Consider the following 26,590-nt stretch of genomic DNA (forward strand, 5'->3'; position numbering starts at 1 on the left):
GCCCAGGGCTCCTACTGATTCAGTGATATTGGTGTGTTGCACTGATTTTATATGTTCATATGGGGAAAATATGCGCAGTGTGTTTAATATCCAAACGTTACTTAAAATGTTATGATGCTATTGACTTACTTATATAACCATATAACAATTACAGCACGGAAACAGGCCATCTCTGCTCTTCTAGTCGGTGCCGAACGCTACTCTCACCTAGTCCCGCTGACCTGCACTCAGCCCATAACCCTCCATTCCTTTCCTGTCCATATACCTATCCAATTTTTCTTTAAATGATAATATCGAACCTGCTTCTGCCACTTCTACTGGAAGTTCGTTCAACACTTACTTCAAGCTCCCCTGATAATTGACTTATCACTATATTCATGCGAGGAAAATATGCGCTGTGTGTTTAATATTAAATTCATTAGATAAACCCTTTTAGAAATGAAATTGAGTGTATTAGCCACTTATCACCTATATTCCGGTCGTGATTAATACCCCACCCCCCGAACAGAATCGCCAAAAAGGATTTGCAGGGGGAAAAAAATCGGCGGGTCTCGACGCGCATGCACACTGGTGCCCGTGCAAGGCTTCATGGTCATTGTAGTCTTTTTCGGGGGTAAAGGCAACGTATTTGACTGCTACTCTTGTCCGTTGGCAACCCTACCCCCCCCACCGGGTCGGCCGGTCCGCAAGAATATTGTCAATATTAAACCGGTCTGCAGTGCAAAAAAAGGTTGGGGACCCCTGCTTTAACAGCAATAACCTCCACCAGATGTTTCCTGTAGTTGCTGATCAGACTTGCATAATGGAAAGGGGTTTTAGACCATTCCTCCATGCAAAACTGTTTCAGTTCTTCTTTATTTCTGGGATACCTTGCATGAACAGTCCTTTTCAGGTCATGCCACAGCATCTTAATTGGGTTAAGGTCTGGACTCTGACTTGGCCATTCCAAAACACAATTTTTTTTTCTTTTTAAACCATTCTGTTGTTGATTTACTTTTGTGTTTTGGATCATTGTCTTGTTACATCATCTAACTTCTATTAACTTCAGGTGACAGACCACTACCCTGACATTCTCCTTTAAAATGTCTTGATACAATTTAAATCATTGTTCCCTCAACGATTACAAGCTGTCATTGAGACAACAAAGCAGCCCCAAACCGTAATGCTCCTTCCACCATGCTTCACAGTTAGGAAACAACACACAAAAAAGTTGCTGGTGAACGCAGCAGGCCTGGCAACATCTCTAGGAAGAGGTACAGTCGGCGTTTCAGGCCGAGACCCTTCGTCAGGACTAACTGAAGGAAGAGTGAGTAAGGGATTTGAAAGTTAGAGGGGGAGATCCAAAATGATAGGAGAAGACAGGAGAGGGAGGGATGGAGCCAAGAGCTGGACAGGTGATAGGCAAAAGGGATACGAGAGGATCATGGGACAGAATGTCCGGGAAGAAAGACAAGGGGGGGGGGACCCAGAGGATGGGCAAGGGGTATATTCAGAGGGACAGAGGGAGAAAAAGGAGAGTGAGAGAAAGAATGTATAAAAATAAGTAACAGATGGGGTACGAGGGGGAGGTGGGGCATTAGCGGAAGTTAGAGAAGTCGATGTTCATGCCATCAGGTTGGAGGCTACCTGGACGGAATATGAGGTGTTGTTCCTCCAACCTGAGTGTGGCTTCATCTTTACCTCCTGTCCCATGATCCTCTTGTATCCCTTTTGCCAATCACCTGTCCAGCTCTTGGCTCCATCCCTCCCCCTCCTGTCTTCTCCTATCATTTTGGATCTCCCTCTCCCCCTCCAACTTTCAAATCTTTTACTAGCTCTTCCTTCAGTTAGTCCTGACGAAAGGTCTCTGCCTGAAACGTTGACTGCACCTCTTCCTAGAGATGCTGCCTGGCCTGCTGCGTTCACCAGCAACTTTTATGTGTGTTGCTTGAATTTCCAGCATCTGCAGAATTCCTGTTGTTCACACTTAGGATGAGGATTTGGTGTTGGTGTGCAGTACCCTTTTTCATCCAAACATAGCAATGTGCATTTCTGCCAAAAAAACTCAACTTTTGTCTCATTTGTCCACAGAACATTGCCACAGAAGCATTGTGGAAAATCCAGATGGTCTTTTGCAAACTTGAAACTTGTAGCAATGTTGTTTTTTTTGGAGAACAATGGGTTCCTCTCTGGTGTCTTTCCATGAACACCATTCTTGTTCAGTGTTTTTCTTATAGTGGAACAGAGATCTTAGCAATTTCTGGAGATCTATGCAAGCCTTTTGCTGTTACCTTTGGGTTCTTTTTCCACCTCCTTCAGCATTGCACACTGTGCTCCTGGTGCGATCTTTGCAGGACACCTATTCCACGGGAGAGTAGCAACAGTACTGAATTTCTGCCATTTGTAGACAATTTCCCTTACTGTGGACTGAGGAACACTCAGGTCTTAGGAAATGCTTTTGTGGCCTTTTCCAGTTTTAGTTATCTCTACAACTCTTCTAAGGTCCTCTGAAAGTTGTTTTGATTGAGGTGTGGTACACATGAACAGACCTTTCCTGAGAAAATCAGGCTCCGTCAGTAACCTTAACTTTGTGTGCTTTTTTATAGGGCAGGGCACCTCTACAACCCACACATTCCATCTCATCATTGATTGGAACATCTGACTCCAATAGCTTTTGTAGAAGGCATTACCTCAGAGGTTCACCCTCTGCATGCCACCTTGGCTGAACAGAGGAACACTTATAGTAATAGACAGGGACAATTGAGTTGCTCCAAAGAGTGCTATATGAGGTCATTCTTGCCCTCAGCCATTAGGCTCTATATTGAGTCAACCTATAGCTGGGGAAGTAATGACCCCCTCCTGTTAAGACTGTTTGTGTAACTTATTTTTTATTCTTTCTCACTTCTCTTCTTATATCTGTATATCTCTGCACTTGTAATGCTACTGTGACACTGTAATTTCCTTTGGGGTCAATAAAGTATCTATCTCTGTCTACTTTTATTTTGAACCTCGACTCTGCTTGTTTAAATGGTGTACTCAGTATTGATGAGAAGTACAAATGTTTGTGTGTTCTTAGTTTAGGTAGATTGTGTTTCTCTATTATTGTGACTTAGATGAAGATCAGACCACATTTTATGAGTAATTAACACAGAAAACCAGGTAATTGTGAAGGGTTTGTGAACTTTTGCTTGCAACTGTATGTCCCTAGCACTTCTACAATGACATACAACAAATATATCTGATATTATTGTTTCCCTGAGCAATAAAACAGATTATTGGACTCTACCAAGTTACTGTGAAGACATCTGTACATGCATTACTTTAAATGAGATACTGGATTAGAATGCAAACCTTCCTCAAAGACTTTGCAACAAATTTTTGCCTAATATCAATTGGTATTCGCTTAACAATCTACAAGCTTCAGCAGATGATAATCCTTGTATTTCATTTTTATCTCCCTATCCTTCCGATGCAGATTTCAAAAAATGCATTTGCAAGTACCAATGTAAGTTTGTGTGAATTGAACATGAGTTGGTCTGATTTGCTTTCTTCCATGAACGGTTGATCAAGTTCAGTCAGGAATTTTTGTTTACAATTTTGTGACATTTTCATATAAAACATAATTTTGGTAACACAGATTTTTTTGTATTTAATTTGGCAGTTTGATATTTTTGTTTTTGGCAAAAGTCGTTTTATACTACCATGATGGAAGAAAGGCTTGAGTGTAAGCCCTCTGAATCACCATCACTATCACTCAGACGCAAGTACAGATGTAATATTAGATTAGATTATGAGGACACTCAGTCCTCATTTATTGTCATTTAGAAATGCATGCATTAAAAAATGATACAATGTTCCTCTGGTATGACAAGACAGACCAAGACTAAAACTGACAAAAACCACATAATTATAACATATAGTTACAACAGTGCAAAACAATACCATAATTTGATAAGAGCAGACCATGGGCACGGTAAAAAAAAGTCTCAAAGTCCCGATAGTCCCAACATCTCACGCAGATGGTGGAAGGAAGAAACTCTCCCTGTCATGAGCCTCCAGCGCCGCAAACTTGCCGATGCAGCATCCTGGAAGCACCCGACCATGGTCTGACTCTGAGTCCATCCGAAAACTTAGAGCCTCCGACACAGAGTGCCAAGCGCTTCGACTCCAGCCGCCAAGCAACAGGCAAAGCCGAGGATTCGGGGCCTTCCCTCCGCAGATTTTGAAACACACAGTAGCAGCGGCAGCGAAGCAGGCATTTCAGAAGTTTCACCAGATGTTCCTCCGTGCTCTCACATCTGCCTCCATCAAATCAGAATTGTGCACGGCCTCCTACTTGACAGATTACAGATATTTGTCACCGGAGAGGCCACGCACGCTGCGTCGTGTCGCCATCTTCTCCTCCTCCTCCTCCTTGATATCAACAGTTAAGGAACTGTGTATTTGATGCTTAAGAGTACCACATAACAAAAAATTAATAAGCCTTACTCTGTTGTTTATATGACAATCATTAGTGATACTATTTTGTTAGCTGCTGAGGGAAATCACCAGAATTCATGGCATATGTTCGTCTGTATGCAATGAAGCTTTCTGTTTGACTCCTGGGTTTTGTACTGAATATGGGGAAATCCACATGTTCGGTTTTATAGGAATAGGAGCTAATTTTCTGGGCTAGTTATTAGTATGGAGGCTGAGTAACTTGAATTTTCATTTCTCTTAAGTACAAATCCAATTTAGCTGAGGTCTAAAATGTCTGATTAGTTTGGCCAATGCATCCTGTTCTCAGGAACTAGAAATATTGACATGCCATGGATTTGTAAATACTGTTGAGTACAGTTTTGCTGTCATTTTGTTTTCAATATTAACTTTAAAAGCACCTTTTATGAAAAGTTGCAACTTACCAACAGTGGTCTGCTACACAACTTCCTGTAAGAGGACCAGCCTTAGTATGGATGGCTTTTTCAGACACAACAGTACTTCTGCTTTTCAGCTAAATATTTTCAGCTATTTAAATACATCAAAGGTATAAATTTGGAAACATTTTTTAAACTTTTCCATTTGATGGCTGTTAGGTGCTTTTGAACAGAAATCGTCATTTTTATTTATGAATTTTATTTCATTTGCATTCAATAATTTCTTAATATTTGGGATGAGCTTGCATGTAATGAATTCACTGGGTTATCAAAAAATTAAAAATTCAGTAATTCATCACTCTGTACCTGGGGGGGAAAAAGTGCCGGAAATAGCAGGACAGGCAGTATCTGTGGGGGGAAAAGTTACCATTTTGTGGTGAAATGCCTTTGTTAGAACTTAGCCTTCACAGTAGATACAAAAGAATTGTTTGCAATCCCAGCTTGAGTTTTGGCAAGTAATTCATTCACTTAGCTCCAAAAAAATTGTCTTAATAGTTCCATTGACCATCTTTTTCTCAAGAGTCTAATTAAAATTTGTTATTGTACTTTTTACAATGCGACCATATCCACGTAATTTTTTTTATTTCTGCAGTACCGACATCTTGGCCATTTTAGAATGGCTGTAAGCTACAGTCACTGCCATCTGAAGCATGCTAAAAGTGCATTGTAACAGATTTGTCAGTAGAATTAAAAGGACTTTTTGCATCTTTGACTAAACCTCCAAAAGTGTTAATGATTTGCGTTCAGACTTCAGCTGAAAGTAAGCACATTTTAACCATTTTAATATTTCCTATACAGGCTCGCTTGGTTTCTCTGTACTTTGACACTAAGAGGTACCAGGAGGCATTGCAATTAGGTAACTATTGATACTGCCTTTCATCTATTGGGTAGCTAACAATGGGAGCTGCAATCATTACTGCAGCAGGGGTGGGGGCTGGTAGTGTACATGGAAGAGACATAACATCAATTCAAACATACTTTTGGGTAAATTTAGAAAGTAAGAATTTCCCAAACCCTCAACATCTCAAGCATTACTAGTTTGTCTCCAATAATATTATGCAGAGATCTTAATCTTTTAAGCTTTGTGTGTATTATTGGGAAGTAGTTTTTTAAAGCTATTTTGGGAAGAATATTGGAGTGGAGCTGATAAGTAGAGAGTGCGATAACCTGTGCTTAAATTCAGATAATCCAGAGAAGCTATTTGGTAATTCATTTTGCTTCTGAAGTATTCATGCCTGAAATGTACAGTTAAATTGACGATGTCTAGTTTTAATTTGTATGTGTGCCATATATTGGTTTTACATTTGAATATCTTGAGAAATGTTTTTGTTTCTAATACTAATTTCAGGATAAGTAAACTGAATTTTCATATTTTGTCATTTGAAAGATCTAGAAAGGTGAAATTATGTATTGACTTTGAATGAAATGAGATGAATTCAGACGAGCACGAATGGGTTACTTTGAAGTTGAGCCAAATTGGATAAGACTCAATTTTAAATGGGAACAATTTCAACTTTTCCCTCCAGTTATTGTAATAGCTTTAGTGAGGTCCATCACAAAAATGATTTATTCTTCCGTGCGTTGATTTTTCAGTAAATGAAGCATTGTTGTAGTTTTTAATGTAATAGATACATGATCCACTAGGGGGCAGAGCTTGATAAACTTTCAAACTCTATAACATTGTTCAATTCCATGGCTTCTTTATCCACAGCAATTCAGTTGGGGCCAGTGTGTTAGAGCAGTTGGATTTCTATTGGCACAGAACAGCTGAATTTTCATTTTTTTAAAAATACATTTCATATTTGACAGTTTGAGAACTTACAAAAGGCAGATAGTATGGGCTATCTTTGTGTACTGAAAAATGCAACCTGAGTTTGTTAAAAAAAAAATTGGAATTGGATAGTTTCATGGACTGGAAAATCATAACATCTAGCCTGAGAATTGGTGAAGTAGGCTAGAAATAACACCAGAAAATGTTGAACATACTGAGCAGGTCATTCCCACATGTGCTTCCTAACCTCCTGAGTACTTCAGGATTTTCTGTTATTTGATTTTCAGCAACTGTAGCAACTTTGCTTTTCATCTACTGCTTGCACATTTTTAATACTATGTTAGAGCTTATTCTTTGTACCTAATATTATTTATTTGGTCTGACATTAACCATTTGTCAATTATATACTACCTCTCAGCAATACTTTTCAAAAACCTTATTTTCCATGTGTACTTTATACTCAGCCCAACCTTGTCACCTCTTGTCAATTCCAACACCTCTGGATTGTCGGTGCTCATTTGACATCCACTATTAAATGAACAGAGATTTTCCTCCAGTCCTGAAAAAGATCAAAGCTCCTGTTTGGTTCCTGTAGAGACACAATTCCCTAGCCGGCAAATCCATTTCTTTACCTGGGAATTGTATGAAGCTTAAACTATTCTCTACCTTGCTGTCACAGAAATAATCTCTTCAATCTACCATGTTCATGCCAACCTTTGTGCCTAATCCCATTAGCTCACATTACATCTTTTAGGTCCATGTCGTTAAGCCTTATCTATTGTGATTGTAACTGCCTCTTCCACCCCAGCAGCATGTACCAGATAACCAAATAAAATTTCCTTCAGACCCCAGTTAAATCTCCACTTCCTCACCACCTTGGTTTTGACACCCCCCCCCCCCCCGCAATGAGCAATTTTTTTTGCCTATCTACTCTATTTATACCTTTTGTGTACATCTATTAGGTCAACCTTGGCCTCCTTCACTCCAGGAAAAATAAACTTTCTCTATTCAGTCGCTCCTTGTAACTGAAGTCCTTCAATTAAAGCAACATAGTGGTGTATATTTGACTCCAAATTAAATTTTAGCCCACAAACCACCGTTGTTACTGACCATTTCCACTTCCAAGCAATTGTGACTTAGATACAAGTATTCCACCCCCTATTCTAACCTTAGTTTATATTGAGTTTATCCAAAGCTCTACCACTCATTTCCACAGACACGAAAAATTCTGCAGATGCTAGAAATTTAGAGCAATGCTCACAAAATGATGGAGGAACTAGGCAGGCCAGGCAGCATTCATGGAGGGAAATGGACAGTTGATGTTTCGGGCTGAGTCTCTTTGTCTGGAATCAGTGGCCTCCTTGGTTCCAATTTAAAAATTTCTAACCTTCATGCCATTTTTTGTTCCTTGGATTTATAATCTCTATCTTGATTAGACAACTACAAAGCTGTCTCCTCCTAATTCTGTTTGTAATCATTGCTTATTTTGACTGCTTCCTAGCTGATAGCCATGCCTATTATTACTCAGATGCTAGGCTCTGAAATTGCTCAGATGTCTCCAGTTTTCTTTTGAACTGTTGCTTGAAACCTTTTTCTTTGAACACACTTCTTAATCATTCCCTTGACCCTTTAAGAGACTTTTCAAATTTTGTTCACTGATGCTTGGATAAACTTGCTCCATCATAAGGTCCACAGAAGTTCAAATTGACTGTAAATCTTGAGGTTGCCTTGATTTTCCGGTTTTGTCCGTCTTCCTTGAAGCAATTATTTTTAACTAAAATGTGCTTTGCAACCAATTGCCACTTGTTGAATGATTCAGTACAATTATTTTTTTCTATAATTTTTGGATTTAATAACAAAATTAAGAATATTGAAACTTGCATCTTGCAATGTAACTTGTATAACATAAGTGTGGTTTGATTTTCCTTAGCTCTGAAAAGTGTTCGTTCCCCCCCCCCCCCCCGGAAATTTTTATGCTTTATTGTTTTACAACATTGAATCACAGTGGATTTAATTTGGTGCTTTTTTGACACTGTTCAACAGAAAAAAAATTCTTTTGTGTCAAAGTGAAAACCGATCTCTATAGAGTGATCTCAATTAATTACAAATATAAAACACAAAGTAATTGATTGCATATGCATTCACCCCCTTTGATATGACACACCAAATCATCACTGGTGCAGCCAATTGGTTTTAGAAGACACATAATTAGTTAAAAGGAGATCACTGTGTGCAGTCAAGGTGTTTCAATTGATTGTGGTAAAAATTCATCTGCATCAGGAAGGTCCAACTGCTGGTGAGTCAGTATCCTGGCAAAAACTACACCATGAAGGCAAAAGAGCACTCCAAGAAACTCCGCGAAAAAGTTTTTGAAAAGCACAAGTTAAAAGATGGATATAAGAAAATTTCCAGGTCACTGAATATCCCTTGGAGTACAGTCATCAAGAAATAAAGGATATGGCACAGCTGTAAACCTGCCTTGAGCAGGCTGTCCTCAAAAACTGACCGTGCAAGGAGGAGACTAGTGAGGGAGGCCACAGAGATGTATGACAACTCTGGAGGAGTTACAAGCTTCAGTGGTTGAGATGGGAGAGACTGCACATACAACTACTGCCCAAGTGCTTTACCTGTCGCAGCTTTACAGGAGAGTGGCAAAGGGAAAGTCACTGTTGAATAAAACTCACATAAAATCTTGGCTAGGTTTTGCCAGAAGGCATGTGGGAGACTCTGAAGCCAGCTGGGGGAGGGTTCCATGGTCTGATGAAACCAAAATTGAGCTTTTTGGCCATCAGACTAAGTGCTATGTTTTGCATAAGCCGAACACCGCACATCGTCAAAAACACACCATCCCTACCATGAAGCATGGTGGTGACTGCATCATGCTGTGGGGATGCTTCATTGCAGCAGGCCCTGGAAGGCTTGTGAAGGTAGAGGGTAAAATGAATGCAGGAAAATACAGGTTTCCCCTGCCATCCGAAGGTAGAGCGTTCCTATGGAAATGGTTCGTAAGCCGAAATGTCGTAAAGCGAAGAAGCAATTATTTATATGGGAAAAATTTGTGAGCGTTCGCAGACCCAAAAATAACCTACCAAATCATGCCAAATAACACATAAAACCTAAAATAACAGTAACATATAGTAAAAGCAGGAATGATATGATAAGTACACAGCCTACATAAATTAGAAATACTTCTCTACAACGATTGCCTGCACTGTTCTCCGTAGCGAAAATCTCATGCAAGCGCTCTTGGCAGAAACACGGCGCAAGCGCTTTCGGCAAAAACACGGCGCAAGCGCTCTCGGCAAAAACACTCTCTCCAGTAACCTTTCAGGTATGAAGCTGCCAAATCATACCAAATAACGCATAAAAATACACAGCCTATACAGTATAAAGTAGAAATAATGTATGTACAATGTAGTATCACTTAAATGGAATCGGGAAGACAGCGCCAAGCACACTAGTGATGGTCGTCGGAGGTTGGGGTGGTGCAGTGGACCCCACCCTCCAGGCCACTAACCGATACCGATCCGCGAAGAATGCAGGGGTGCAGCGGTAGCCGGGACACACCCAACACATCTTTAGGAAAAAGCTGAAATAAGCAAGCTAATTAATTAGGTGCCGCCTGGCACATAAATATCGACCCAGATCAGAAGCGACGCAATCGGCAATCACCTCTGATCTAGGCCGACACCTAATTAGCTTGTTTATTTCGGCTTTTCTTTCCTTAAAGATGTGCTGGGTGCGTCCTGGCTACCGCTGCATTCTCTGCAAATCAGTATCTGTCCGCGGCCCGGGGGTTGGAGTGGTGGGACACTGAGGTGTCGTATGTTTCCATCAGGGCAGGCAGGTCATCTTCTTCTATGTCTGCCTGCCTCGATGTCGAAGGTCGAGGTTCGTCGTCTGCTGTGGCTGATGTGGAAGGCTTGAAAAACGACAGTATGCTTGACTACTAGCCTCGCGCATTTTTCTATCATACAGTTCTTTGTAAGCACTCAAACCATCTTGCAAATATGCCCTAAACCTACGTACCCTTTCAAAATTAAAGTCGTACTTTTCTGCAATAATTGCAGCGAAAATCTCACGCAGTTGCTTCACGTTCAGTTCCTGGACGACTTCACTTTCGGTCCGTTCGCTACTGCATTCGGTTTCGGTTGTTATCCTTTCCTCTTTCAATTGCGTCAGCTCTTCATCTATCAGTTCTTAGTCATGGGATGCCAAAACCTCTTCAACATCATCTTCGTCAACTTCCACAAGCCAAACCCACTTGTCCTTACTTCGTTCACCATGATCGAAACACTTAATTATGTCTAGTTTTATGCTAAGTGTAGCACCCTTACGAGCTCTTTTAGGCTTCTTAGATACCTTAGAACTCATCTTGCTAACGGCTGCTCACAGGCACGTGTTTAAGCATTGCCGGCTGGAATGCAGTTCCGAATCCGGGGCAGAGCAGCTGTTTGGGGCATGTGCTGCCTTTTCTCGTAACAGTGAAAACACCTTCTGTTAGTGAAAACAGAACTAATGTAGGTCTTTCGTAACGGTGAGTTTTCGTAAAGCGAAGGTTCGAAAAGCAAGGGACACCTGTACAGGGAAATCCTGGAGGAAAACCTGATGCAGTCTGCAAGAGAACTGCAACTCGGGCGATGATTTGTTTTCCAGCAAGACAAAATGACTCTAAGCATAAAGCTAAAGCTACACAGGAATGGCTTAAAAAAAAAGTTAATGTCCTGGAATGGCCAAGTCAGAATCCAGATCTCAATCCAATTGAGAATTTGTGACTGGACTTGAAAAGGGCTGTTCATTCATGATCCCCGTTCATTCTGAACTGAGGTTGAGCAGTTTGGAAAGAAGAATGGGGGGAAAATTGTGGTGTCCAGGTGCCAAGCTGAGAGAGACCTATCCACACAGACTTAAGGCTGTAATTGCTGGCAAAGGCGCATCTACTAAATAGGACTTGAAGGCGTGAATACTTATGCAATCAATTATTGTGTTTTATATTTGCAATTAATTTAGATCATTTTGTAGAGATATGTTTTCACTTTGACATAGAAGGATCTTTTTGTGTCAATCAGTGTCAAAAATAGCCAAATTAAATCCACTGTGATTCAGTGCTGTAAAACAATAAAGCATGAAAATTTCCAGTGGGGGTGAATACTTTTTATAACCACTTGCATTTAAAATGCTAGTGTTGTGTTAGAGATATGAAGTCCTGCTGTGGTCTTCATCTCGAGAGAAAGCTGGCTGAGTACTGCTCAGATGTGATTCTTTACATTGTAGTAGCAATTTCAAGTGTATCAAAGGTGAATTCTAATTCCTTTGGAATAAAAAATGAATTTATTGAAATATATTTTCCTAAGTTCCTCTCAGTAGGTTTAATCAGCAGTTGCATTGATATACAGTCTAGAAGGTTGTCAGGATTTATATCTCAGTTCTGAAGTTATCATATTTGGTCAAAATACCCTTTTTGTTCTTACTTACGTTGCTGGCACTTAAGGCAGCAATGAAGACTCTCCATCCCTGGTGGTGTTCAGGGCCTCCTGCATCGTTCCAGTAGCTTCTTCTTGTTTTTTTCTCTCCTGTCAGTCACACAAGTCCCAGGTGGAGACACAGGAATACTGTTGCACTCAGATGTAGAAGGAAACTTCATTGCTGTTTCCGTAACAGTTTTGTTTGACCAGTCAGGGTTATTCGCCCTGAGCTGAACCCTGGAGGACCGGAGGACTGCTCTTGGTCTGGCCTCTACCCTTTGACCTGTTTGGCATAGGTGACCCTACCAAGAACCAAAGCATAAAGCCCTGTCAACATAACTTATTGAGGCGTACAAGCCTCCAAACCACAACAAGGCTGTGGTCTTCTTGGAGGTCTTTTCCTTTGTGTCCCTAATATTCCAAAAGGGAAAGTGGGTAGACCTTGTGACTACTGAATTATGACTTTTGCTGGAATTGTATATTGGGTAACATTTTTGATAGATTCTAAATTGGCTATCCCATTAAACTGGGTTTACTCCTTTTTTTCTCCACTTCCTGTCATGACCCACATAATGACTGGAGAGGATTGTAGGTTAGGAAACTATGTGAAAGCTGAGAATAGAACGTGATGCATTTTGATAGACAGTCCAGTGTCACAGCAGCTAAATAATCTGTTTTTGTGCAGGTCTTTGGTCATTGATTTTGTTGTACATCTCATCTTTGGGGCCAGAACAATTTATATAGATACTTTATTGATCCCAATGGAAATTACAGTGTCACAGTAGCATTACAAGTGCACAGATATGAATATTAGGAGAAGTAGAAAAAATAAAATACAAAGTTACCACAAACAGTCTAACAGGAGGGGGTCATTACTTCCCCAGCTATAGGTTGTCTCATTATAGAGCCTAATGGCCGAGGCTAAGAATGACCTCATATAGCACTCAGCTCATCAAAGCTAGCGTCATTTATTTCAAGCTGTCAGTTTACCAAGTTTTGAAAAAACCAAAATAAATTTTCTGTATATGTGTATTGGTTTTCATGGTTTTGGGATGTCATATGGCCTTACAGCCATTCAAGCATTTTTGTAGTTAATGTAGCACATGTGAGAACCTGTTTACAGCAAACTTCCATATTCAGTAATATGCTTAACTTTTTTGCCTGAGAATTTTTTTCTTACAAACTCCATGTGAATTATTCATCGCTGGGATTAGTACCCTTTCGAAGTTATATTTTCTGAGAATGTTCGGCAAATTGGAAATCAGCATTAATGATTCTTGCATGGATTAACTAACCTTGACTTAAAGCCTTTTTGGGAAAAAAATATTTTTAATGTTTTTCAGGATCACAGTTGCTTCGTGAACTGAAAAAGATGGATGACAAGGCACTTTTGGTGGAAGTTCAGCTCTTGGAGAGCAAGACATACCATGCATTGAGTAACTTGCCAAAGGCGCGAGCTGCCCTGACCTCAGCACGAACAACTGCGAATGCCATCTATTGTCCACCAAAACTACAAGCTGCACTTGATATGCAGTCAGGTATGGAAAGATGGAAAATTTAGGTTTTTCCATTTTAAAAGGGTTGCCTGTGTTTTAGGCATTTTGGGTAAAATAAGAGTTAAGATCTTGCGATTAAGATTATACATTAATAATAAACTACAAGTATTTAAACTGGATAACGTTTCTTAAGGAAACAGACTTTAGTAACTATGCGGCTGACAAGGCTGAACTAAGTTACAGTCAGTTTTTATGCATTGCTTCCAAATATTTACCTTGAAACAGGCCACAAACTTAAATGACTAGAGATTAGAGGACAAAATCTAGATGGATGCCGTTTAATGCTGAGCAGTACTGGCTGAACTGTCAGGTGCTGTTTAGGGCACCCTAAACCTAGCTCATGTCTTTCTCCTTGGTTAGATGCAAATAGTTTCTGAACTGCCAAGAGCTGAAAGTTTTTCTTTTGAGTCCTGGTTCCCATTTAGCTCTCAATTCAAGATAAAACTAATTAGCTAGAGGTAATCACATTATTGCTTTAGGAACTTTGCAGATGAAAAAATGGTTGCCATATTTCAATACTTTTCATTGATCATGTTTCAGAAGTGCCTTATTTGCTATTGGAATGCTCTGTCATTGTAAAAGATAACATTTAAGTGCAAGCCTCTGACTTTATCTTACCTGAAAATCAGGGAATTGTATATTTCACATGTCTATGAACTTAAATCTGATGTTAAAAGGATGTTTTAGACTGTGGCATGAATTTTTGTTGTCCCCCTCTTTTTGTGTGAATGTTTTCTTTCCTCATCACCTCTGAGGATAGTGACTCATTTTTGGAATGCAGTTCCTTGCAATGTAGAAATACTTTTATCTCACAAAATGCCTTGTCCTTCACCTGTAAGGCTTATCTACTGACCCCTTTGTGAGCAGTTTTAGTCAGGGGTCACCAAGTAGTACGAAAGACTGCCAACTGCATTCATTGTTTTTTCTCTAATGTCGTCTTCAGCCCATCTACCCCAACTGGGGCATACACTGCCAACAGCAGCTCGCCAGAGTCCACTGTCCTCGGCCAGTCTTTCACGTTGTCTTCAGGTTTAGCTCTTTTTGGTGTATCCTTCCTCTTCAGGGGATGAGGTCTTTGGAGCTTCTCTTGGTGTTTTTGTAACACTGGGTTTTTAGAGGATGGGTTGCTCACCCTACACCCAACCCTCCTCCTTTCGCAGCTGGGCTTGGGAGTGTTTACCATTTGTAACTGCTGTCAGCTGAGGCTTGCTAATTGCATTAACTTTTGAAGTAAAAGGTTTGGGTCATAAGGCCATTTGAAAACTGTCCAAATTAATTTAGAATTTGGTTAAATGTACTTCTAATAGAAATAATGTTAACTGGGGTTCCTGAATTCTATTTCTTCCTTATGTACACCACAGAGAATGAGATGATCCAGTAAAGAGAGTATATATGATTTTCAAATTAGCTTTATAAATTAAAGGGTTTGTTGTTTCTGCATATAGGTATTATCCATGCTGCTGAAGAGAAGGATTGGAAGACTGCATACTCTTACTTTTATGAGGCATTTGAAGGCTATGACTCTATTGATAGCCCGAAAGCTAATACTGCATTGAAGTATATGCTGCTCTGCAAAATTATGCTAAATACGTAAGTTTGAAGCATTCTAATCAAAGTTGTTTGTGTAGAAGTTGTATAGTACCTAGGAGAGCAAAACCTTTTAGTTGGATTTTAGTTGTTTGATTTATAGGGGAAAGAGAGTAGCTGTGTGCATAAACAATACTTTTGAGACTCAAATCCAGATAGGTTCATGTCTTGAGTTGTAAATATGAAACCTGATCTCTTGTGATAAAATAGACTCAATTTAGGTAGACACAAGATTCTGCAGATGCTGGAAATCCAGAGCAGCACACAAAATGCTGGAAGAGGAATAAACATGAAGCCAAGATCCTTCATCAGAACTGGAAAGGAAGTGGGAAGGTGCCAGAATAAAAGGTGTGGGGGGGGGGGAGAACAAAAAGGAGTACAAGCTGGAAGCAGATAGTTGAAGCCAGATGGGTGGGTGGGTGGGGCGAATGAAGTAAGAAGCTGGGAGGTAATAGCTGGAAAAGGTAAAGGACTGAAGAAGGACAGGAGAGTTGGACCATGGGAGTAAGAGAAGGAGAAGAGGTGACAGGCAAGTGAGAAGATGTAAGGGGGAGGGAGTGGGGAATTTGAAGAAGAGGGAAGCGAGGGAGTAAAAAAAAATTACCAGAAGTTGGAGAAATCAATGTTCATGCCATCAGGTTGGAGGCTACCTGGAGGGAATATGAGATGTTGCTCCTCCAACGTGTGAGTGGCGTCATCGTGGCAGTAGGGGAGGCATGTTTATGTAATTTACAATGTATAATTAGTAATTATAATTTACAGTTTATTAAAAAATACAGTTCATGTAAGTTAATTCTACTGCATTCTTGTTTGAAGTGGCCGAAGGTCGTACAGGTTTTATTGCTGGAGGTAAAGTTCATGTCCATTTGCAGTAAATGCCTTTAGTCAACATAGCCAAAGCTCCTCTATTATAAACACCATGACACTTAATGTATATTAAGCTATTCTGAGAGGACAGGTGATTAAACAGGTAATTAATAGCCTACATTGGTTTTTAAATATAACCCCTTTCAGTTGTGCCCTACATTACAGTTGGATAAAAATAGAGCACTTCAATGCCATATTTAAAAATCTGGAACTTTGGAAGGGAAATACCTGGAGATTGGCGAAAGGCTAACTTTGGGGAGAATTTCGGAATATTACTAATAGTGTGGTTAATTGGCTTAGGTTACTGATTTATATTTTGTAATATTTCCAGATGTTAGTGATTTAAAGAGATGTACATTCCTGTGCAATTTAGCGTAGTGAAAGCTGATCAGACGCACATTTTCTTTGTGATTTTTGAAATATCTATGGAACAAAGGCCATAAGGAGCTATCCAGACTGTTGCAGGAACGCTGTGCATCTCAGATTATATATAGAAGGGGAGCTCCGGTGGTTGGCTTTCCCAAACTTTTCTTTGAGAGTAATAATAAAATGATTTGCATGATAGTTTAGTATATTTGTTTTCCTTTTAGGCCAGAGGATGTGCAGACATTAGTGAGTGGGAAGCTTGCTCTCCGATATGCTGGACGACAGGTAGTGATCATTATTTGCTTTCTGTCAAGGCAGAGGATGAGAGGACATTTTGTTTTTCTGTGTCTTATAGATACATTGATGTCCTCTGCTGCTTTGGTTTCCATGGGAGTGGGGAATTAAATTATTTACTTAAGTATTTGGACCATCTTTAATGGCGAATCCAAGGATCAATTCTCTGCAAACACTTACTAGACATCTTTTCCATTTGGCTAAGTTGTATGTGTATCAACAATGTTGGGGAGAAAATATGAAGTAAAATGATTGGTAACTTGGCTGACTTTAAAATGAACTACTTAAATTGTTTTTTCTAGCTATTTCCTTTTCTAGGTCTGATTAGTGAGAAAATGGTTTATCACATTCCACTCAATTGTCTCACCCCTTGAAGCAGCTTCATTATTCCTGAGCAACCTTTGATGTTTTGTCCAAACATCTTAACAAGAGCTTCAGCAGTTGCAGAGGACTTTATTGGTTATCTGATAGCAGGATATCTCAAATGAGGGTCCAAAAGCCCTGGGTTTTGAATTATAGCTGTGTTATTGTTGAAACATTCTCAGTGTCCAATCAGAAATGAGTGACATTCCTCATGTCCATGGCATCACATTGCCATTTGTGTTATGCCACTGAGCATCTGCAACAATTTTTGAAAGAGTTTGGAACATCTTTTTGAAAAATGCACTGTGGGGGAAAAAGTTTAGACTTGTTGATGGATGTTTCCTAGGGTTTCTTCGCTTAGCTTGTTTCAGCACAGAGTATGCTTAACTCTGCAGATATTATTGGAGAATAAGAAGAATTGTGCAACTTGGTAAAAAGAAAATAAATGTAAATGGTTTACAAATTAACAATGAAAATGTTAGCAAAATCATGCCATTGAGTAAATTGAACATGATGTTGCACTGGGGGAGATAGCAAGTTAAGATTTTACTGATCTTTGTTCTAAAAATATAAGTACAGTATAGCTCCAGAGCTAGCTTGGAATAGTTACAGTTTGCATAAAGATGCACATGGGTGGTCATAAATGACTGTAACTGGTTCTTTTAAATTTCCATGTTTTATTAATATTACTTTAAATATTTAACTTTTGATTTACTTTCAGACTGATTCACTAAAATGTGTGGCTCGGGCAAGCAAGAATCGGTCATTGGCTGACTTTGAAAAGGTAAGTTGAATAAATGATGAATGTTGGGGATGAGGTATTTCTCTGTGTAACAGTATTCGGTGCCTCATAGTGATAGTGGGTCAGGTAATAGGAAAAATGTGCTGTTAGCTAATGATGTCTGTATGCAGAATAAAAGAAGGAAGGTGAGTCTATTTGGGGTGAAAATGGTTCAAGATAAATCTTGGAACCTTTGTAGTAAAATAGTGTGTTATCATGCATAGTGTATGCCCATGAAGGGCATACTCTATGGTCTTTTAAGAGACTCTTAGATAGGTCCATGGAGCTAAGAAAAATAAAGGGCTATGTGGTAGGGAAATTCTAGCAGCTTCTAGAGTAGATTACATGATCGGCACAACATTGTGGGCCAAACTGCCTGTAATGTGCTGTAGATGTTCTAAGAAGTGACTACAAGCATACTGCTACTGCTGTTACGATAACCATACAAATTGTGGCAAAATATTTCTCCAACATTTAGTTTGTTCTTTGTGCTTATTGACAAACTGCAAATACTCGTGATGTTTTAGTTTTTAATGTTTTGTAGTTGCGATAAGTATCTTCAATTAAATTTGATTTTAAAATTTATATTAACTCAAGTAAGCTTTAGTGAATTTTCTCCATTAGTATGTTTCCAGGAGCCTACATAAATGGGGAAAAAGTACACTTTCTACTGCAACAGGTTTATTCTTGATTCTTGGGGTGCCACTGATGGAAAGTACATTTTTGGGCCAGACCTGGTACCGAAATGGGCAATCAATACCCCAGAAGCTTGTAAGTGTAGTGAGAAGAAAACAGATGGCAACGTACTTCAGGAGAATGGTTGATTACATGGCAGGAGAAATTATAGTGCAGAAGAGACTGGGGTAACTTGGATCAAAAGAATAAGAACACTTGCTGAATAGTACAGTTTTAAAGGGAGTGCAAGAAAAGAGACTGGAGGGTACTTATGTACACTCCTTCTGAAGGAGTTAGAACTGGTTAACAATGCAGTTAATAAATGTATATGTGATTCTGATGTTTTTATATGGTGATATTACAAAGAGCCAAGTTATATCGGACGTACAAAATACAAACTTGGGTGAAGTGAGAGTAATTGCCCTTGACATCAGAGCTCTGGCTAAACTGGAATCAGTGGAGAAAGCCCTCTGCTGGTTGGAATTATACCTAGCAAAAGGAAGGTGGTCGTGGTAGTTGGAGGTCTATTATCTCAGCCATGAGACTTCTCTGCAAGAGTTCCTCGGGATAGTGCCCCACACCACTGACTTCCAAGCAGGCACTGTGAAGACCACCACCATCTCAAGGACACTAGGGATGGACTGACTAAATAAGAGCCAGCTCAACCTGTGAAGTCCATATTCATTAAATATATGAGAAAATAGTTTGACTGCAGTTGAGTATTGTTGCATTTCTTGAAATTGTGCTTTAGGAAGGATGTGGAAATTTTTAGAGTGCAGAAAAGGATCAAATGGATGCTCCCAGAGAAGGTCAAGGAAAACCATTCTGTGATCATTATCCGTCCCTGCTCCCTCATCCATGACCAGAGCTCTGCATGTTCTTTCTTTTCAGATAATTGAGCTCTCTTCTTCAATGTTACACTTGAATGTCTTGACTACTACTACTCGCAGTGCATTGGCATGCTTTTTAGAGCAAAACATCTTGTGTCACTGACAGCATCTATAGGAAGAGGTACAGTCAATGTTTCGGGCTGAGACCCTTCATCAGGACTAACTGAATGAAGAGCTAGTAAGATCTCTTACTAGCTCTTCTTTCAGTTAGTCCTGACAAAGGGTCCCGGCCCGAAATGTCGACTGTACCTCTTCCTATAGATGCTGCCTGGCCTGCTGCGTTCACCAGCAACTTTTATGTGTGTTGCTTGACTTTCCAGCATCTGCAGAATTCCTGTTGTTTGCATCTTGTGTCGTCTTTAGTTCTTTTGCCAATTACTTTAATTCTCTGTCCTTTTATCCTTGACTCTGAATGGAGACAGCTTCTCTTTATCGACACTGTCTATATACTTTGACTTTAAATGTCACTGTCACATCTCTCGGTCTTATCTGTTCCAAGGAGAACGATCCTAGCATCTCCAGACTATATTCAATTTTCATATCCAAGGAATCATGGTTGATAAGTATTGCAAGGATATTTGACAAATTCTGAAGGGTTTTGAAAAACTTATTACTGTTTTCAGCAATCAAAGTTCAGTGGCCAATCATCTGAGCTGGTAGGTTAAGGGTTGGATTTGGAGTGTACATGCTGTGGATACAGATCTAGTTATCTTTCAACTGGAAATGGGGGAATAGAGTCATAGCACTACACAAACAGAGCCTTTGACCCATCCAGTCCATACCGGCGTGGCTTTCTGCATAGTCCCATCTACCTGCACCTGGGACTGCAGCTCAGGTACCGTAGCAAACAGCAAAGTAATGTAGCCAGTAGTGTAAAGTTCAACGGCGCCACCAATTGATGTTCAATTCGTGCCGCTGTCTGTGAGGAGTTTGTAGCATGTGGGTACCCTGTGATTGTGTCGGTTTCCTCCAGATCTGCCAAAGATATGCGGATTAGTAAGTTGTGGACATGCTATGTTGGCACTGGAAACGTGGCGACCATTGCCGACTGCCCCCACCCAGCACATCAGAATGTGTTGGTCGTTAACACAAATGACACATTTCCCTGTATGTTTGGATATACATGTGACACAAAGTTTTTCTATTTATACTGCACTATTATGATTCTACCTGATCTATTACAAACATATTTGTAAACAATAGCTTAGAAGGAAAGTTTTCTAAATTCAAGGACTTTTGTCACCCTGCCAGAGACAGCAAATTTAGCTTCATTATACACATTTTTGTAAAAGAAAAGCAATAATTACAAACTTCAAATTTGTTTGTGTTATTTTTTTTCATTTCTTGATGTGCTGGCTACTATGAGTTTGAAAATTTTGGTTTGCAGGCTTTAACAGATTTCCAAGCCGAACTGCGGGATGATCCAATCATAACCACGCATCTGGCAAAGCTATATGACAACCTTCTGGAGCAGAATCTTATCCGAGTGATTGAACCTTTTTCCAGAGTTCAGGTAAGAGTTGCAAGAAGCATGAATGAAATAAGAACTCCATAATATTATTTGCACAGCAATTGTACATTAATTTTTATTTTACATTTGTAGCAGTGTTGTGTTGAATTTTTCAATATTACTTAAGTAGATATTTATGGCCTATTTTGTTGTGAGCTGATTTTAAAAATGGCTAATGCAGCGGTTCATTTTGTAAGGGGGAGTAGAGAGAATAGAGATCGCTGGTGTCTACTTTTACAGTTAGGTCAATATATTTTCTCAATCTCAAAGTCAATTCATAACAAACTTAGGTTAATGGGATTAGTGTAGATGAATACATTGATTAGCACGGATATGTCATGGACCATTAAGGGCCTATTTTTGTGATTCATCACTAACTGTTGAAAATGCATGTGGTGTATAAGTATATTATCAAAGGTAACATCTTTAAGATGACCCCCTTTCGACCAATAACTAAAATTTTGGTACCACTTTTCCATTATAAGAGCATTTTGCTTTCCATCGGTCTGTTATGTACAGTACTATGCAAAAGTCTTAGGCACATATATATACCTAGGGTGCCTAAGGCTTTTGTGCAGTGCTATAGTAATTTCATGTATTGCAAAAATAACACCAATTTCATGACATGAACGATGATAAACCTGATTCTTATATGGATCTCTATGTGGACTGAGAGTGGGAAGGGGTAGAGAGAGGGAAATCTGTATCCTATACTGTACAGAATACAACTCTGAGATTCATCCTCTCACAATCAGCCATGAAACAGAGATACCATGAAACCCCCTCAAGAAAACACCAAACACCCAACTCGCAAATAATAAAAAGCAAGCAAATAACGCATAGAATATCAAACATCAAACCAGGAGTCCAGTAGTATCCAGTTAGTTCAGTTCAGCGCCACGCCGCTAGCCCATGCGAATGATCTCTGGAATGAAAGAGAGAAATTGATTTTATTTAAATTTCCTTCATTTGTTAACAAATTATAAGTATGATAACATGCATGAATGTGGTAACTGGCAATGTAAAACTATTTTCTGAAGTGCACAATTGAACTATGTAGAATCTGTCTGTTTTACTTAATCAAACTAGTTTTCACTGGTAGCTTCTAGGATGGATATGTCTTACTGTAGCCATGGAATAATTAGTCTTGCATTGCTTAAATGGGAGCTCGCTCAGGATCATCTATATCCTTAAATAAATTCACTCATCTCATCTAAGGTCAGGGCACTATCATAAGGAGGGGTTTATGATGTTAAAAGTTTTTACAAGCTCTGTGCCCGATCTCAAAGATATCGGGTCTCCAAACACACAGCTGTAGCTATTCTGACTCCCCCAACGACACACGGGTCCCCTGCCGTGACACCAACCCTCGATTCGCCCGTCTCTAGAGCCCCGAGATTCCAGGCTTCCAAATCTGAGCCGGACTCCTAGGCCGAGCCCTTGGCATGCAGAACAACAACAGCCAGTTACGAAACCCCGAGAAATCCCGCCAGGAATCAAAGTCAGCATGTAACTCCAGGGCAGGGTCTTCAAAAGAACCTTGAAAGGGAAAAATAAAGATATTAAAGATGGAAATAGAGCTGTTTCCAAACATGCAAGCAAAGGAGTCGCTGTTTAGCGCCATCATTACTCTACTCCACCTCTTCCTGATTTTGAATTGTCATTTTTTACTGTTAAATTATATAGTGGTATTATCAACATTCAGTGAAAAATCACACCTTACTTGTGCACTTCATTATATTGTGATAATAAATTAATACCATTCATTCAGGGAGATGGTTTCTGGCTCTTTATCTAGTAATGCATTTTCTAATGGAAACCTTATGTTAAGAAGATGGTTTTTCTTATTCTTACAGATAGAGCACATAGCAAGTATTATAAAACTATCCAAGGTAAGTGATAACCAGCACTTAAGCATGAAGTAGAAAGCTGTGCAATTTATTATTCATCTGAAACAAATTTGAAAAGAGTCACTTTTCCTTATGGTGTCATTCATCCTATGAGCACTCTTGTTCCAAGGCAAAAATTGAAGTGCACTGCTATAAGAGATTTTGAGCTGAATTATACTAATCTTCAGTGATTAAAGAACCATCTCTAACTTCTGAAACAGAAGTTGGAGACAAGATGGAGATCAAATGCTGGTGCATCTGACCCCTGCTCCAACTGGAATCTCCAGTGAATCCAGCAAAGAAACAGAAAAACACAGATGTCCTGAGTTGAGCAGCTTTAGACCACCCATAGTAGCTGGGTTACTGAATTTTTATTTATTTTAACTTTGGTTTTAATTTCGAATAGTTTAACATGGGTACATTTTAAAATTTAATTTACTTGAAATGTTTTCAAAAGTTTCTTTGCTAGAGACAATTATGAATAGCTTAATAAGGTTCTTTGGCAGAAGCAATCTCAAAAGGCAGTTGGGTCATTCAGGAGCAGAACCTCAGGCACCTGAAGCTTAGCAGGTCACTTCAAAAAGCAGCAGGTTGATGAATTTCATAGTAACAGTAGATGAGTACAGGAGAAGCAGGCCAGTTTAAAATTGTGAAACTTGTTCATTTTGATGGGAGGCCCACAGGATCATACAGATCCGTTTCTGTTCTTCAAAGAAGGCCACATTGTGCTCAGGTTCTTTACAAAATTCTTGCCCCACACATGGTAGATTAACTGGTCATGGACGGTATTGTTTGTGTTGGTGCCTGTATTTTAAAAAGTGTCATATGTAGTAATTGTATTTGAAATATCTTGAGATGAGGTGCTCAATTGCAAATTTCCTTGGGGTTCTTTCATAACAGAAACTTATTGAGAGCTTTCACCAAAAAATAACTGTGAAACAAAACGGACATTTTTATTGAGAATCTCCATAGATAGCTAAATTTGAAAAATAAATAGCTGCGCCTTGGAAGAGGAAGGGTCCACATAATTTTGTTTCGGCAGTTGATCTCAGCTTGTGCACATGCAGTTAGCCTTGTTACTAAAGGAAAAGGATGGAATTTTTTGGGTAGCATTCCTAGTCTTTATTCAAAAATCTACACTGAAAGTGCTTGTTAAGTAAAGCTGGGGTTCATCTTTCATTAATATGGACCCTTGAACCAGAGCCCAACGAGCAAGCAATACCACTAGGACAGAGCCTTTCAAAGAATCAGTGCTATGAAGAAATTATCTGCAAAACAGCTACTGTTGTTTATTATCATTCATTGCATTTAACGATTCAATTAATTAAACTCTTACACAATTTATTTGAACTTGTAACAAAACTGAACAAATCAAGAAAATCTGCAGTATCTTTGCCTCTGTTTTTAATCTATACTCTGTTTTCTGAATGGACATAATAAAACTAGTAAAGTATCAACTTTAACAGGCATCAATTGCTCTGTGAGCACAACTTTTAAAAGTAAAACAAGGTTATATTTAGCTTTTGGACTGAAGGTCTTGTTACTGATTTCTACAGGAAAAGCAAATTAATCTTGACAAAACCGATCCAAGTACTTTTTGGAACAAGCCAGCTTGCCTCATAATTAGATTTCACAAATCTAATGAAATAATCCTTTGCCTCCCAGTACCTGCAGTTGTACTCCAACTAAAGGAATGAATGTGCTCTGAGTCAGGAATGAAAGGGAAGACACTTTTCAATTAACTTCACTAATTTGAAGTTCATAAGAGTGTGTATGCTCGTTTATATCTAGTGGGCCAGTTACTGCCCTGGAGTTTAAATCTCCTGTAGTTTGATAGCTAGATGCACTTCAGGTCAGTTTTCCATTTTTCATCCAGATGCACTAGGTGCTGGATGTTTATTTGAGGAAATTGTTAACTGGACTGAATTCTTCTCCTTGTACTTGTTAATGAAATTAAGGAAACCAGCTTATTTGAAATCTAGAAATCGATAATGGAGAAATGTTTTGAAATACAGTGGATTCCGGTTAATCGGACCACCGCTTATTTGGGATAACTCAGAAAGAACAAAAACTAATAGAGAAAATAGCCAGGATTCCCTCCATTTATTTGGGACACTATGCCACATAATTGAGACAGGAGACTTGCTGATTAGTTTCCAACTAGCATCAGTAATGTGCACTTGTGTGGCTGTTAGACCCTACACTGTGGTTAGAGCAAACAGTTTTTAAATAGCATCAGTTGCGTGTGCCCGTATTACATTATCCCTTTGGGTCAATAGACGCCGATTCAAAAAGCAGTGATTTTTGCTTTTTATTTTGACTTTCAGACCCTTGCCAAGATGTCATGAATAGATTTGATACTAGCTGGGGGAAAAAAATTACTCTTACTGGGCCAAATTAAAAACCATCTGCCTAATGGCATTACGATACTACTTCATGCAGGAAGGCAGTCCATTATCTGCACTAGGTGTCTGTGCTGATTTTGTTCATTTACAAAAGGACATGCCAGCATACACTGGATGAATTCCTCCATCAGTAACTTGGGAACTAGTACTGTCGTAATGTTGGTAGTGTTCTAATTTGTTCTGTATTTCATTTAAATACGTAATTTGTTACTCAGTTAAATGGTAGTTTGTCATTTTTATACCTTTTTAACTATTTCCATGAAACTTCAGCTAATTGGCCATGTGCTTAATTGGGCCAAAATATACTGGTCCTAATGTGTCCCAGTTAACCAGAATCCACTGTATTTAAAGACTATATCCATTCTTGGGATTGATGGTCAAAAGTAACTTTTACCTGTTTGCAAAACTTAACAGCACTTGAAGTTAACAAAAAGTTATCTAGAAACTACTGATTTTCTTAATCTGCTGTGTCCCCGTGGTTTCTTGACTAAATTTTTAGAATTGTATACTCAAAAAAAACTGTGGAGACTCAGTCGCTGAATAAATTTAAGTGCAGATTGATATATTTCTTGCCTATTAAAGGGTGTGAAGTTAATACAAGAAAGTGGAGCAGATCAGTTATGATCTTATTGAATGACAGAGCAGAATTGAGGAGTTTTTAGTTTAACTCCATAAAATTGTGCTAAAATAACACTTGTGGCAGGGGATATGTATTTTAGAGCTTTGCTCTAACACCATATTGTTAATTTAGGGCGATGTGGAAAGAAAACTTTCCCAAATGATCTTGGACAAGAAATTTCATGGTAAGTGTAGACTGTCAGTGTTGAACAAATGTGAAGCTAAAACTAAGTATTATTTAAAAACTTTTTTCTGTATGTCATGTTCAATTGAGCAATAACCAAACATTTTTCATGCAATCAATATAACCTAATCTAACCACCGTTTCCATTTGCATAGAGCTATTTTGTCCAAGCAGTATCTTTATTTGTGGGGAAAACATATTAGCCAAAAATAGCAAACATCAAGATGTGTTTTGTTTTATCTTGTTCCTCTTCCCTTCCCTTCCCTTGACCTCTTGAAGGATTGGATTTTGGGAAGATAGACAAGTTTGCTGGAAAGATTGAAAAAAAGTTAAAAGAACTAGCAGTTATATTTTCATTGGCATTCTGGAGGTCCAAGGCAATTGAGTTGGGCCCATAATCCATGGTAACTTGGTGTGGCAAAATCAGCTGGAGGGGAGCCAGGTTGTGACTCAGCTGTCCAAGATTGGACATTGTGC

The 26,590-nt window shown here is 39.1% G+C and overlaps 1 protein-coding gene across 1 annotated transcript in view; it reads left to right on the top strand.

Moving 5' to 3' along the window:
* Nucleotides 1-26,590, top strand: part of LOC140191383 (26S proteasome non-ATPase regulatory subunit 11) — a 53,718-nt gene that overhangs the window by 20,040 nt on the left and 7,088 nt on the right. Inside the window, exons 5-12 of the mRNA XM_072248759.1 lie at nt 5,691-5,748; nt 13,472-13,666; nt 15,130-15,274; nt 16,729-16,789; nt 17,883-17,945; nt 20,895-21,020; nt 22,874-22,909; nt 26,063-26,114. Of these exons, the coding sequence (XP_072104860.1) occupies nt 5,691-5,748; nt 13,472-13,666; nt 15,130-15,274; nt 16,729-16,789; nt 17,883-17,945; nt 20,895-21,020; nt 22,874-22,909; nt 26,063-26,114 (736 nt within the window). The remainder of the gene's footprint in view (nt 1-5,690; nt 5,749-13,471; nt 13,667-15,129; nt 15,275-16,728; nt 16,790-17,882; nt 17,946-20,894; nt 21,021-22,873; nt 22,910-26,062; nt 26,115-26,590) is intronic.

This window comes from Mobula birostris, chromosome X (assembly GCF_030028105.1).
Source record: "Mobula birostris isolate sMobBir1 chromosome X, sMobBir1.hap1, whole genome shotgun sequence".
Classification (NCBI taxonomy): domain Eukaryota; kingdom Metazoa; phylum Chordata; class Chondrichthyes; order Myliobatiformes; family Myliobatidae; genus Mobula; species Mobula birostris.